This window comes from Patella vulgata, chromosome 7, assembly GCF_932274485.2.
Source record: "Patella vulgata chromosome 7, xgPatVulg1.2, whole genome shotgun sequence".
NCBI lineage: Eukaryota > Metazoa > Mollusca > Gastropoda > Patellidae > Patella > Patella vulgata.
The window spans coordinates 60071526-60087367 of NC_065885.2; the positions used below are offsets into that span (position 1 = coordinate 60071526).

Genomic DNA, 15842 nt, shown 5'->3' on the forward strand with positions numbered 1-15842 from the left:
AATAACACAATATGTACTTAAAGTTTCATAAAATCAAACCCACGTTGAATACTGATCAGAAAATATGAGGCTCGGGGGAAAATGTATTATCATTTGAAAAGACACAAGTGTAATTATGTACACTGGTCTTAAATTAGATTATTTCTATAACAATCTTGTAATATAATCCACATTGAGAAGTAGATTAATCATACTATATGATACCTGTAATTACCTGTAATTATACCTGTTAATTACCTGCTAGAGTCACCATTTTCTATGATATCATGTTCCAATTTGTTGTTTGGAATTAAATAGCAACTTAGTTTATAATGAACTAGGCACTCTCACTGTGGTGGTTCTCATTAGTTCAGTTAGTGGTTTGGAATTAGGGGGGGTTGGATTGCTGAATGGTTAGCACATGTGTGTTGTATCATGAGGTCTGTCATTGAGTCAACTAGCGTGGTTTCGATTCCCCAGTTGTACATGGCAAGGAGACTGGTCGCCTATCCAACCTCATGGGTTTTCTCGGGGTCCTCCGGTTCGCTCCCACTGCTAAAGACCCCTACGAGCAAGCGAAGTATTGAAATAAAATTGAAGCATGTGTTAGTCCCAAAATGACCTAGTTTGTGTCGAGTGGACTCTCTGTTTGGAATTAATTAGGCACTCACACTATTCATTAGTTCAGTTAGTTAATAATAATAATAATAATAATAATATGTACATTTATACCATGTACAGTTCCATGCTAATATGCATGCTCAAGGCGTTACACAGCCTGGGTGCCATAATAGGTCATAAATAGATGAGGTTTTAAATTAGTTTTGAATGTTTCATGTCTGGATGATAGTATAGTGAAATGTTCAGGGATAATGAATTCCACAGAACCGTCAAAATGTTTGGAATTATTTAGAAACTCTCACTGATTCTCAGACAAATTTTGTTGTTTGTAATGAGTTAGGCACTCTCACCGTGGTTGTTTCTAATTAGTTTAATTAATTGGCTGTAATGAACTAAGTCACTCTCTCTGTGGTGATTCCTATACTGGGCTAATGAAGACGGGCATACGCCATACAGTGTGCTATGAGGGAAATTTTGCCCGGGCAGCGGCACTATCGCCTACTCTTATATCGAATTCCAACTGCCAAGGGATCTTTTACGTGCATTCTAATGTATACATGGGACCTCGGTTTTTCGTCTCATCCGAAGGACTAGACAGCTGTCCCTGTCAGGACCTCCGTCCTGCATCACTGAAAAGGGGGAACCACGCCGGAAAATCTCGATGAACTTTCTCGGCCAATGCAGGGTATAATGACATAAAAACATATAATATGATATAAAAACAAATAATACAACATATATGACATAATATGACATAAAAACAAAGTAAAATAAAATCAATAGTAGTGTGAGTGAATCATTCAGTGTAGTGCTGTCGGAAAAGATGTGTTTTGAGATGTGTTTTTTAAAAGAGTCCAGGGAGGAGGCATTGGGAATTATTTAATTATTATTTATTTTGTCACACACTGATTTGTCTATTATTGTTATCATTAATACATGTATTGTACTATTTCAATAAAAACACAAATACCTGTACGATATTATAAATACAAGAAACATTAGGGGTGGGGGCGTGGGTGGGGCTTTTTCCGTAGTCTTCATTGAACTTTAACTGTCAAGATTATTCACGATTACTTTTAAATGCACTCCTAATTAGTGTGTATACATGTGAACCTCATTTTATTTACTCTTTTGAACAACTAGACAACATTTTCCTTGTCAGCCCCACAGGCACTACCCAAGGCTTGAAAATATAAGCCATAACAAAATAAAGATCACATTTTAATTAGACTGGAATTTTTTGTTCATTGTAGTTTGCTCCAGAATTAGTCCTGGTATCTGCTGGATTTGATAGTGCTCGTGGAGATCCCTTAGTAGGTATTTTTAGTCTTTTAACTTCTTGTTCATCTAAAATGTAAATTACTCAATTAATCGGCTAAATAAGTTTCAGGAGTATATATCTGATTTAATAGAAATAAAATAAAAAAAACACATCATTTTAACGGTTGTTATTGTGAATATTCTATTAAACATACATTATGCAAGAGCTAAATCTGCCTATTGCAAGTCTTTCTTTAGGCCTGAAGTGTTATATAAACTGTTAATTAGACATTTATTAACATGACAAGACCATAATCAACTCTTGATATTATCTGATCGGTCCGATTTTCAACAGATTTGAATGTGATCTGCAGTTCAACGGCCGTTGACGATTAACCATGAAAATGGGTAATCAAGACTTTGTTTATTATCATAACAGCGATAATAATGACAATCGAGGCTACAGAGTTATTAAAATGAGGATTTCACAGCTCAGAGTGAAGTAGACTGAAATTTTCAGCATATTCCTTTTATATTATCTATTTTTTTAACTATTATAGTGAGAAATTTCAGCTCTTATCTAATCTCCCATAATCCTGCTTTAAACATATTGCACATGGTTAAAGGACATTCTTCATGGTTATTATTCTTTGAAAGTTTTCTGTAGAAGCTGCCATCATGATCTATCTCCTTTTTAGAATATAGAAGGCACATGCACCCATTTATTTAGTCCATTGTGTTTTCTCTCTAGGGTGGATATGATGTCTTGCCATCTGGATATGGTCACATGACCCACATGTTGAGTCAACTAGCCAATGGAAAAGTTGTTGTACTTTTAGAGGTAAGAAAGCTGTTGGGAAGATCAATATTTATTTTTCAATATCTTTTAAAAAAACATATATTGGTATGGATTGAGGTAGGCTATTTGTTATAGAGTCACAATTGGATTAAAATACAGATTAATAAAAGATTAGTGTACAAGGTAAAAAAAAGGTGATGAAATGGGGTTTAAAATCCTACTATTCTGCTCTGACTGGGTTGATTATGAAGACAGACATACACAATAAAGTGTGGCACTATGGTCTACTCTTATATCGAATTCCAACTGTCAAGGGATCTTTTACATGCACGCTAATGTGTAGACGGGACCTTGGTTTTCCATCCTATCCAAACAACTACACGTTGTCCCTTGTCAGTCCCTTCATCCTACACCTCTGACATTGGGGAACCACGGCAGAAAATACCAATCAACTTTCTCGGCCAATGCAGGGATCGAACACGGAATCTTCAGGTTAGCTATCTAACATATTACTCACTGAGCCACTGTGGCTCCCAGTGTACAAGATACATAATGCCAAACGAAATTAAGGGAGAGATAATGAAATTGACTTCACCCATTCATCAGCCCTTCCGTCACAATTTTTATTCTGGACCATGTCTCAAAAATGTTTTACGATAGCTTTATGAAACTTGTTCACACATCAACCTATAATAGTAGTTGTAACATGGATGGGAAATTTTCCTTTGTTCCTTTCGTTGAATAAGCAGATTGTTTTCCCTCTAGTGGATTGGGTGGAGCTTAACCATGCAATAACTAGACATGTTCAATGTTATTACACTCTCTTGCTGGTTTACACTAGTTTTATTAGAAATCATATACAGAAGTGGAGTGGGTTTTCGTTAACAGGTTTAACATCTCGGCCTACGGCCTCTGGTTAAACCTGTTAACTCATGAAAACCGTGCTATAAATATAACTTATGCCTTTTGTCTCCGATTTAATCATTTAGTATGCGTGGGTGCCGGTTGTCGATGACCTTTAGTTAGTTTTCTTGTTTTTACTCCAGACTTAATCACTGCAACAATTCCTTTGTGTAAATTAAAATTTATTTTATTTGCAGGGAGGATACAATTTAAATTCAATATCTGTTTCTATGGCAACTTGTACATCAGTGCTCCTTGGAGATCAATGTCCGCTTGTATCCAGACCCAAACCATGTGATAGGTAAGCATGTTATTCTAATAATAAAAAATACCGGGCCCCTGTTTCACAAAACATTCTCAGACATAAGTTAAAAATTTACTCATTTTTCAATCACTTTTTATGAGAAATAGGGGGTGGGGGGGATGGCTGAATGGTTAGCATGTGTGCGCTGTATCATAGGTCTGTCATTGAGTCAACTGGCGGGGTTTTGATTCCCCGGTTGTACGTGACAAGAAGTAGGGTCGTCTGTCCAAACTCGTGGGTTTTCTCCGGGTCCTCCGGTTTCCTCCTACTGCTAAAGACCCCTACGCGCAAGCGTAGTATTGAAATAAAATTGAACCATGTGTTAGACCCGAAATGACCTAGTTTGTGTTGAGTGGACGTTAACCCCCATCTCTCTCTCTCTCTCTCTCTCTCTCTCTCTCTCTCTCTCTCTTTCTCTCTCTCTCTCTCTCTCTCAAAATGACAGAAGTATTGTTGTTCCATTCCATTCCATTATTACATGTGGGACCCTAATTACTTTTATTTGACCTTCAAAATAGCGCGACACATTCCCAAATGATTTAATTACTTTCTTTGGAAAACTAATATGCTGGCAATATAATATAGTCTCATTACACTTTTAATAGACCTTCAAAATAGCGTCAAATTCCCAAATGATCAGTCGCCCACTTGTGATATCAATACAATTTTAAAAAGTCAAGTATTCTGTAATTTTTTTTATTAAATTGTAATTTAAGGCTGAGACGTATAGACAGGATAATGATATTTTGATGACATTTCAGGACATTTGTTCTAGGATTTCTGTGTTACTCATCATTCAAAAAAATCTTTTCTGACCAAGCTCAGCATTTGTTCTTTTTGCGACATTTTTTACAATAAACTTGTTTTTATACGCCCACTCTGAAATGTGGTCATATACTATTCAAAAAAAGTAGGTGATATTTGATTTTGGGGGCATAATACTAAAATATGCAAATGACTACGAAAAAAGTCACTATAGAACCTAACAGAAGAAACATTTCCAGTTACATGTGACGCCCAAACGCACCAATAGCTACCGCATGGAATGCAGGTGATGCTTGGGATCATCATGGGGGTCCAACCCAAGATTTGCACGACTCTGACTTTGAATGTTACAGTCATTGTGGCATTGAATTCCAGGGTGGAAACATCAGTTTAATTGTTTTAGTGACCAGAAAACAAATTTTGATATGCGTCGGCTTACCCAAAATGAAAGGTTACGTGCCCTTGGCATGCTACAGATCGGCACAACACAGGCGGTTGTGGCGCGGACGATGAATGTTTCTCAGTCTGTCATAAGCAGGCTATGGTCCAGATACCGTGATACACAATCTGTACAGGACAGACCACGCTCAGGTCGACCAAGGGCGACAACTCAAGCCCAGGATCGATTTATCCGTACCTTGGCCTTGAGAAATCGTGTCATCACAGCAAATCAGATCAGCGCTCGTCTTCAAACAGACACTGGTGTGAGAGTGAGTGGCCAGACGATTCGGAATCGACTGCATAGGGGTCACCTTCGCGCCCGACGTCCTCGCGTGATCCCTTGTTTGAGAGATCATCACATTCAGGCAAGACGTCGTTGGTGTAGGGATCGTCAACACTGGGATAATCGATGCTGGAGCAATGTGATGTTTTCAGATGAGTCAAGGTTCACTGTTGATTTTTTGGACAGACGTAGGAGGGTGTGGCGTCGTCGAAACGAGCGCTTCCAAGACGTTAACGTCATCAGACATGATCGATTTGGGGGTGGTTCTGTTATGGTGTGTGGAGGCATCACTGTTGCTGGAAGAACGGCTTTACAAGTTGTTGCAGGGCGTGTTACAGGCCAGTACTACCGGGACAACATCTTGGCAGCCGATGTTGTGCCGTTCGCACGACGTCATGGCCGCCATTTCATCTTCCAGGATGACAACGCAAGATGTCACAGGGCCAGGATCGTTACAGGTTACCTCCAACAACAGAACATCACCACATTACCTTGGCCAGCACTGAGTCCCGACCTCTCCCCCATCGAGCATGTCTGGGACATGCTTGGACAGAGGTTACGTCAACGTCAACAACGTCCTGCCAATGTCCAAGAACTTGCTGCCGCGTTGCAACAGGAATGGTACAATCTGGACCAAAATGACCTTAGACGTCTCATTAGGAGTATGCCACGTCGGATCAATGGTTGTTTGGCAAACAGAGGAGGATTTACCCGTTACTGACTTGGTTGTGATGCTGTGGTAACTTTGCTGTTTGACCCCGGGTATCATTTTACACCTAAAATGGTCAGTCTGTGCCTTACTTAGTCTAACGATCATTTGGAATAAATCAATGAATGTGAACTTCATTTCATTTTGTCATTTGTTTCTTCGTCAGTTTCATTAGGTGACTTTAATAACACTTAAAAATCAAATATCCCCTACTTTTTTTGAATAGTATATATTGCCATTGATCACGTCTGTACGGCGGTCTGGCGTCCACAAGTTAATGTCTGATTGACTTTAAATTAATACACAGTGTTTAAGGTCATGAAGTATATGCCAATCACTGATTTGTTACTGGCATTAGAATAACTGGGAACACTTCCCTTGTAAGGGAGAGGGGTTTTACATAGGCTAAGCCTGTTCCCCAATCCCATTCAGACATCCTGAATAAAAATATTGTTTATAAAAAAAAAAGTCCTGTAACCCCTGACAAGTTAAGTCCAGGCTTGACAATAGATGAAGTTTTCCAATCATGAGTTACAGAGTTGAGGACCAAGAGAAAACCCTTGAGATTCGATGGACGATCCTACTCCTTGTAAATTACAACCCTGGAGGTCAGAGAGAGAGAGGGAGAGAGAAATGGGGTTTAACGTCCACTCGACACAAACTAGGTCATTTCAGGACTAACATATGGTTTAATTTTATATACATAATTCGCTTGCACGTAGGGGTCTTTAGCAGTGGGAGGAAACCGGAGGACCCGGAGAAAACCCACGAGGTTGGACAGGCGACCCTACTCCTTGCCACGTACAACCGGGGATTCGAAACCATGCCAGTCGACTCAATGACAGACTTTATGATACAGCGCGCGCATACTAACTATTCAGCCATCCAACCCCCCCTGGAGGTCAGAACCATGCAACTGATCTTAAGCGAACATGTTAGATCATTTGATCTCCCAATCTCCCAATCTCACCTCTTTAAAGAAGAAAAGAATTAGTCAGGATGCACAAATTTGATGCATGATAAATAATTTATTGGGCTCTGTAATATTCTGTTAGAACTGGCTCACAGCTATATTCTCTTCTGTTAATTCTTTTAATGGTAAAATTATAAAAATCCTATATTCTTTTTGTCAAAAGATATTACAAACAGTTAGAAAGCTACTGAAGATAAATGAAGTAGATAACTTTTTTCCTATATCCTATATGCATTTTGTCAAAGGACATTACAGACAGAGTTAGAAAGCTTTTGAAGATAAATAAAAAAAATTAATTTGTTTTATTAACTTCATCATGATGTTGACCCATGCATTTCATTTCCAAACAGTTTATAAATTCTTTTTGTTAAAGTTAGTACACAGTTAGAAAAAATAAGCTGTTGCTGTTAAACAAGACTCCCCAAAAATTAATTATTCCTTGCCATGCCATTGACTCATGCCTTTCCGTTCCAGACACTTTATAAATTCTTTTTGTCAAAGGACAGACACAGATATAAATAAAGAACTAATGAAGCTGATGGACAAAAACAACTAAAATAAAGGACTGTACAGCGCAGTGGATGCTTATAGCTGGCCTCCTGATCTATTCACTTGATTTTAGAGAGAGAGAGAGAGAGAGAGAGAGAGAGAGAGAAATGGGATTTAACGTCCACTCGACACAACCTAGGCCATTACTGGACTAACACATGGTTCAATTTTAATTATCCCTTTCCAGTCTCCGCGGCGGGGGGGGGGGGAGGAGCGAGAGGGAGAGAGAGAGAGTTTAACGTCCACTCGACACAAATTAGGTCATTTTGGAATAACATAGGGCTCAATTAAATTTCAATAATTCACTTGCGCGTAGGGGTCTTTAGCAGTGGGAGGAAACCGGAAGACCCGGAGAAAACCCACGAGGTTGGACAGGCGACCCTAATCCTTGTCACGTACAACCAGGGAATCAAAACCAAGACCTTATGATACAGCGTGCACACGCTACCCCCCGCACCTGATTTGATATTTGTTGTTTGTTTCTTGCAATGTCTATTTAATTTGTCTTGAGTACAGGATTGTTATATTGGTTTTGTTTACCATGTAGTACAGTTCTCCTGTACTTGCTATTAATTGTTCCTTGTCACGCCATTGACCCATGTCTTTCACTTCCAGACTCTTTATTCCATTCTTCTAGAAATCATTAAACAAAATGGTTTGTGTTGTGACAGTAATTGTTAAGTGTATTTTACTTTGGCTGATCAAACGTGTTGTTTGAGGTGACATCTTATTTTATAGATAATAAAACAAAACAAACTCACAAAACATAAGTAGAACATTTATCACATTTAGGCTGATCAAACATGTTGTTTGAGGTGACATCTTATTTTATAGATAATAAATAAAATAAACCCACAAAACATAAGTAGAACATTTATCACATTTAGTAGTTGTTTGTTATCTGGGTCTTAGACTCCCAGTGAAAATGAAATGAAAAAGATTCATCTGGGTTAAACTGTAGAAATGAAAAAGATTCAGAACCCTGCACCAACCAAACCATTGCTGTGTGCTATCAGGAAAATTCTGCCATGACAGCTGTGCAAGGGAGAGAGAGAGAGAGAAATTGGGTTTAACATCCACTCAACACAAACTAGGTCATTTCGGGACTAACTTATGGTTTAATTTTATTTCAATAATTCGCTTGCGTGTAGGGGTCTTTTAGCAGTGGGAGGAAACCGGAGCCCGGAGGACCCGGAAAAAACCTAGGAGGTTGGACAGGCGACCCTACTCCTTGTCACGTACATCCGGGGATTCGAAACCATGTCAGTTGACTCAATGACAGGCCTTATGATACAGTGCGCACGTGCTAACCATTCAGCCATCCAACCCCCCAGCTGTGCAAGGACACACTAATAAATTCAACTGATTTACTATATCGCAATTTTTACGCTTGGGGATACCAAATGATCTGGCGCATTCTAATTAAGAAGCACCCTCCTCTTTAGTATAGAAATGAAATGGGGTTTAATGTCCTACTGTTCTGCTCCAACTGGGCTAATGAAGACGGGCATACGCCATACAGTGTGCTATGGGGAAATTTTTTCCTGGACAGTGATGCTTATTAATGGCCAATTCTTTTTTCGAATTTCAACAAGCCAATGTGTACAAAGGACCTCAGATGTTCACCCCATCTGAATGACAATACGTTGTCCCTTGCCAGGCCCTTCGTCTTACACCAGGTTAGCAAGCCAACATCCTACTCACTGAGCCACCATGGCTCTCCTTTAATATACAAACTGGTGGACCATTCCCTTTAATATACAAACTGGTGGACCATATCTCCTTTAATATACAAACTGGTGGACCATATCTCCTTTAATATACAAACTGGTGGACCATATCTCCTTTAATATACAAACTGGTGGACCATTCCCTTTAATATACAAACCGGTGGACCATTCCCTTTAATATACAAACTGGTGGACCATATCTCCTTTAATATACAAACTGGTGGACCATATCTCCTTTAATATACAAACTGGTGGACCATTCCCTTTAATATACAAACATGTGGACCATTCCCTTTAATATACAAACCGGTGGACCATTCCCTTTAATATAGAAGAAGATGGAATATCTTCTTTGATATAGAAACAGGTGGGTCTTCTCCTTTAATTTGGTGTTCAGTATCCAAACACCAGATCATTAAGAAAAAATCAGGGTCCATTTTTCAGATAATTTAAAAAAATTGTTTTAATCACTCTGGTTTCCTGGAACCTAGATGTAGGGGAGAGAGAGAAATGGGGTTTAACGTCCATTCGAAACAAACTAGGTCACAAGGTCTGTTATTGAGTTAACTGGAGTGGTTTCGTTTTCCCCAGTTTGACGTGACAAGGGGTAGAGTCGCCTGTCCAACTTTATGGGTTTTCTCCGGGTGCTCCAGTTTCCCCCCACTGCTAAAGACCCCCTACATGCAAGCGAATTATTAAGTTGAGTGGAAGTTAAACCCCATTTCTCTCTCTCATTTCATTTCATTAATCTGGTTGGTATAGATATACGTGGTTGGTGTAGGTATATAGGACATTAACCTGGTTGGTGTAGATATATAGGACATTAACCTGGTTGGTGTAGATATACCTGGTTGGTGTAGATTTACCTGGTTCATGTAGATTTGTAGTACTTTAAATTTCAATTCATGTTATTTGAATCAGTTATTAACTATTTCATTTGATTTAAATTGAACCAAATATTAGTCCCGAAATGAACTGGTTTGTGTCGAGTGGACGTTAAACCCCATCTCTCTCTCTCTCTCTCTCTCTCTCTCATTTCATTTCATTAACCTGGTTGGTGTAGATGCATGTATATAGATCATTAACCTGGTTGGTGTAGATGCATGTATATAGATCATTAAACTGGTTGGTTTAGATAAGAGGACATTAAATTTCAATTTATGTCATTTAGATCAGTTACCTTCCAGCGTGGTTTCCCCTTGTCAGTGATGCAGGACTGGGGGCCTGACAAGGACAGCTGTCTAGTTGTTCGGATGGGCCAAAAAAACGAGGTCCCGTGTACGTAAAAGACCCCTTGGCAGTTGGAATTCGATATAAGAGTAGGCCGTAGGGCCGCTGCCCGGGAAAAATTTCCCCCATAGCACACTGTATGGCGTATGCCCGTCTTCATTAGCCCAGTTTAGGAGCAGAACAGTAGGACGTTAAACCCCATTTCATTTCATTTCATTTAAATCAGTTACCAGTTAGTAACTATTTTCTTTGATTTGAATTGGTTACCATATTTTTTTATCTTTGTTGACGTCTGTGTGTAAAGTCTAGATTAGATAAGACTTGTATCCGGATGTTAGGATGTATTACCATGGAAACAGGAACCAGTACAGGATGTTGACATATAATAAACAAACTTTGTTTTAATCTTGTTAATTAAAAATGGTAACGAAGATGGCCACCTATTGAAAGGCTTATGTTTGTAGTTCATCCCAGGTAGTAAAGATCAATGTGCAGATTGTTTATTCACCTGTTGAACTCTGTAATTTAAACATATCACACCTTTCACTTTAGTCTCATAGGTAACTAGAAGCAAAAGTCAGTCAGACATCTTGAAAATGTTTTTATTTTCCAAATGACAGATACTTCGTCAACAGTAAAGATTTCTTAAAAAAAGGGGGGGGGGAAAATGAAATGGAGTTTAACGTCCTACTTTTCTACACCAACCAGAGGTTTCCACCTACTTTTTGACCAAGGTTCTTTAACGTGCACGCTAACGTGTACACAGGTCCTTGGTATTTCATTCCATTGTCCCCTGACAAGGGGAAAGCATGCTTGAAAATACCAAGGAACTTTCTCGACGACCAACAATGGAATCAAACCCAGAACTTCCTTACTAACTTGGCCACTGGGGCTCCAAACTTGTTTTTAAAAGAAATATACGTCTTTAATATTAAGAGTACCATTCGATATTCGTGCATATTGGACTGTAAACTTCCTGGATTATAGCCCCGGATTGTACAAAAAATCACATTTTTTTTTAGCTCATTCTCTGTCCATCTCTTGCAAAATGTGGGTGTATCTTGCATGGCAACCGCTTGTTAAATGAAATATACTTCATTAAACATGCATTATGCAAGAGCTAAATCTGCCTATTGCAGGTCTTTCTTTAGGCCTGAAATGTTTTCTAAAGTATTAATTAGACATTAATTAACTGATCCAGGCCTTAATCAACTCTCGATGGCATCAGATTTCTTTGATATTAAATAGATTAGAATGGTTCAGCGATACTTTGATTTAATCAAATATGGAGGACCGAGACTTAGCTTCGATCAACCAGTACGGTGGTTGAAATTATTGCACACGTCTGTCAAACCTTCAAAGGCTAATATCTTTGCTTGCAATAGAGTAATTTGAATGACATTTTCAAATTATTCATTTTACATCATCTACTTTCGAACTATTATAGCAAGAATGGCTAGTTCTTTATCTAAATCTTACATAATGTATCTTTAACACTATGAATACCATTATACTTAATTGGAAAATATAAATGAAACAGGGATAAACGTCCTACTTTTCTGCACTGAAGAGTCAGACATGATTGAGAAGCAATACTGGGAAGGTGAAAAGCCTCATCCCCATAGTTAAGGGCACAGTCTTGCCTTTGGAGATAAAGTATATATGTTGGTCTAGGATATGGTAAAAATAATACATTATGTGATATAAGAACGGAATTGGGGTTTTATGCCCTGGTTATTTTATAAAAAACATACTACTAACATACATGCATGGACCTGTTGAAGTTCTGAGATTTCTAAAATCTTCTTACAATCAGTTTGTCGGACAGAAAGGAATGTATGTTTAATTCTCTTTTATAAATTCAATTTTTAATGATCTCCAGCTGTTCATGTCCATGACTAAATGGTGTTTAGATAAAGGATGACTACTTACAGCTAGAACCATTTACTTCTGTCCAATTAATACAGGAAATCTTCTGATCAATACCTTTAATAATTCTAATATATTCCATTAAGCAGGCATCATGTAAGAACTATTAATTAAACATTTATTAACATGACAAGACCATAATCTGATTGGTCCGATTTTCAACAGATTTGAATCCGATCTGAGGTTCAACAGTTGTTGTGGGGGGTTGGATGGCCGAATGTTTAGCATGCGCGCACTGTATCATGAGGCCTGTCATTGAGTCAACTGGCGTGGTTTCGAATCCCCGGTTGTACGTGACAAGGAGTAGGGTTGCCTGTCCAACCTCGTGGGTTTTCTCCTGGCCCTCCGGTTTCCTCCCACTGCTAAAGACCCCTACGCGCAAGCGAATTATTGAAATAAAATTTAACCATGTTAGTCCCGAAATGACCTAGTCTGTGTCGGGTGGATGTTAAACCCCATTTCTCTCTCTCTCTCTCAACAGCAGTTGTTGATGATTAACTCTGGACTATCAAGACTGTTTATTATCGTAGCAAGGGTAGAAATGACAATCAAGGCTACAGTGTTTTTAAAATGTCGATTTCTCGGGTCAGAGTGAAGTAATTTTACTGAAATTTTAAGCATATTCCCTTACAAATACATTATCTATTTTTGAACTATTATACCGAGAACTGTCAGCTCTTTATATCGAAATCTTACATAATGTATCTTTAAATATAAGGAACTTTGTCTCTTAAATAGTATCTTATCTTAGGCCATATAAAAGGAATATTCTGGTTCTCTGATACTTCTATGTCTTATTACGGTAATTACCGCGGGTAGTAATGATGAATCCGGAAATTGATTGTAGGATCAATTATCAAATATGCAACCCTGATAAATGTTATTGACATTTATAAATGGATAATTATAAATTCAATAATGTAATGAGAAAATGTTGCGCCTTGAAACATAGTATGAGATGTCACTTAACTCAGTAATGATCCTTTGACAAAATAAAAACACAAAAATTAAAAGGTTCCTCCGACATTTAATTTCAGAGAGAGAGAGAGAGAGAGATATTTTAACATCCACTTGACACAAACTAGATCATTTCAGGACTAACATATGGTTCAATATTATTTCAATAATTCGTTTGGGCGTAGGGATCTTTAGCAATGGGAGAAAACCGGAGGACCCAGAGAAAACCCACGAGGTTGGACAGGTGACCATACTCCTTGTCACATAAAACCGGGGAATCGAAATCTCACCACTTGACTCAATGACAGACCTTATGATTTAATGCGCACAGGTGAACTATTCGGCCATCCAACTCCCAAATTGTCTGAGAACCATCATATTTTTTTTGTATGGCCTTATCATCTTTATGTGCAGAAGATTACTTTTCTCTAAGTTTTTTTCTGGATACTGGGGTTTATCTGTGTTGCAATATATTTCTATGGTTGAAATACATAATAAAAGGTAGCCACAGGGATTCAGTGAGTCACTAACCAGGAGGTCCCAGGTTCGATTGTTGGGGGGGGGGAGGGGTTGGATGGCCGAATGGTTAGCATGTGCGCTCTGTATCATAAGGCCTGTCATTGAGTCAACTGGCGTGGTGTCACCTGTCCAACTTCGTGGGTTTTCTCCGGGTCCTCTGGTTTCTTCCCACTGCTAAAGACCACTACACACAAGCGAATTATCGAAATAAAATTAAAAGCCAGATGTTAGTCCCGAAATGACCTAGTTTGTGTCAAGTGGACCTTAAACCCCATTTTAGTTTATCTCTCTGTCTCTCTCTCTCTCTCTCTCTCTCTCTCTCGATTGTTGGAATTTAACAATAAGTAGCCAGAAACAACAATCGCAGACTTTGGGTAGCAGAACTTTATAAATGTCCTACAAATGGAATCAGATTATCTGAATGGAATGATTCAATGGAATGAATTTCATGAAATGATACTATCTCAGTGGAATATCCAGACTTTATTAGTTTCCTATGAATGGAATGAGACTATCTTAAAGTTACAATTTCATATTTTCTAAGAAAGTCAAAACATAATTATTTCAATAGGTGGTCAACTCACTATTATACGATCATAGGTTATCTTTCTCACACTTAAACATATTGACACCGGAAATAATAACACAATTACCTCCCTTGTTTTCCTATTCCCCACCATGGAATAGCTATCTTCAAACAATGAATTTGAAGTTGAAAATGATATTTTTGCCAATTTCTAAACTGGCAATAGTGAATTATAGGATTAATAGGATTATTCTTTAACATGGTAGGACTGTTTATAGATACCATCTATTTTAAGGCTTTATTTTAATAAATGTTAAAATATAGGCCTAACTTAAAAATATGAAATTGCAACTTTAAGTAATAAGGACAAGCTTCTTAATCCGAATTAAAATTTTCAGTCCCACTCAAACGATAACGGAACCAGGTTTGAAAGACGTAGAGGTTTTTCTCATCTCGCACCATGTTTAGAATATCAGGACTTTAAAAAATTTCCTATGAATGGAATGAGACTATCTTGATGAAATATCAGGACTTTAAAAGTTTCATATGAATGAAATGAGACTCTCAATGGAATATCAGGACTTTAAAATTTTGATATGAATGAAATGAGACTCAATAGAATATCAGGACTTTAAAATTTTGATATGAATGAAATGAGACTCTCAATGGAATATCATGACTTTAAAAGTTTCCTATCAATGGAATGAGACTATCAATGAAATAAGACTATCCTAATGCAATATCAGGACTTTATTAAGTTTCCTAAGAATGGAATGATACTCAATGGAATAGCAGTACTTTATATATGACTATTATAAGTTTCCAATGAATGGGTTGATCCAATGGGTAAAGAAACATATGACATCTGAATTAGGTACTTGATTTCTTTCACTGAGTAAATGACAACTCACTAAATCATTTCTTTTATATGGCGCTTCAAGACATGATGTCTAGGGATTTAAATCCTATAAACTCATTCACATATCCTATCCACATGGTCTGTTCCTTGATAAAGAGTTTTATGATGAATGATTGCAGTAGAGATAAAAAAACATTAAATTCTCAATGAGCTAAGTCAGAAGGCTGATAGCAAAAAATCAATGGTGAAAGTATTTTTTAGTTAGCTGGGGCATGTCCCTAGAGGGGGCAGGGGATGGGGGGCATGTGGAGCTTATACATAAAGAAGAGACCCAGGAGAGAGCCTATACATTTAAAAGAGTAAACTTCCTTCAGATATGGCCTCACATGCAAGGAAATCAATTTCAAAATTTTTTAAGGGTGGGGGGGGAGGGGAGAGAGAAAGAGAACCCAATACCCCCTGTGAGGCTCGTCAGTCAGTCACATCGGAACTGCCCCCCACCCCCC

General features: G+C 38.1%; 1 protein-coding gene across 4 annotated transcripts in view; it reads left to right on the forward strand.

The window, feature by feature from the left end:
- The window catches only part of LOC126827507 (histone deacetylase 6), a 168647-nt gene that overhangs the window by 39889 nt on the left and 112916 nt on the right, over positions 1 to 15842 (forward strand). For all 4 annotated transcript variants that reach the window (XM_056102111.1, XM_056102113.1, XM_056102112.1 and 1 more), the window contains 3 exons: positions 1854 to 1913; positions 2612 to 2701; positions 3760 to 3863. In XM_056102111.1, coding sequence (XP_055958086.1) covers positions 1854 to 1913; positions 2612 to 2701; positions 3760 to 3863 — 254 coding nt within the window. The remainder of the gene's footprint in view (positions 1 to 1853; positions 1914 to 2611; positions 2702 to 3759; positions 3864 to 15842) is intronic.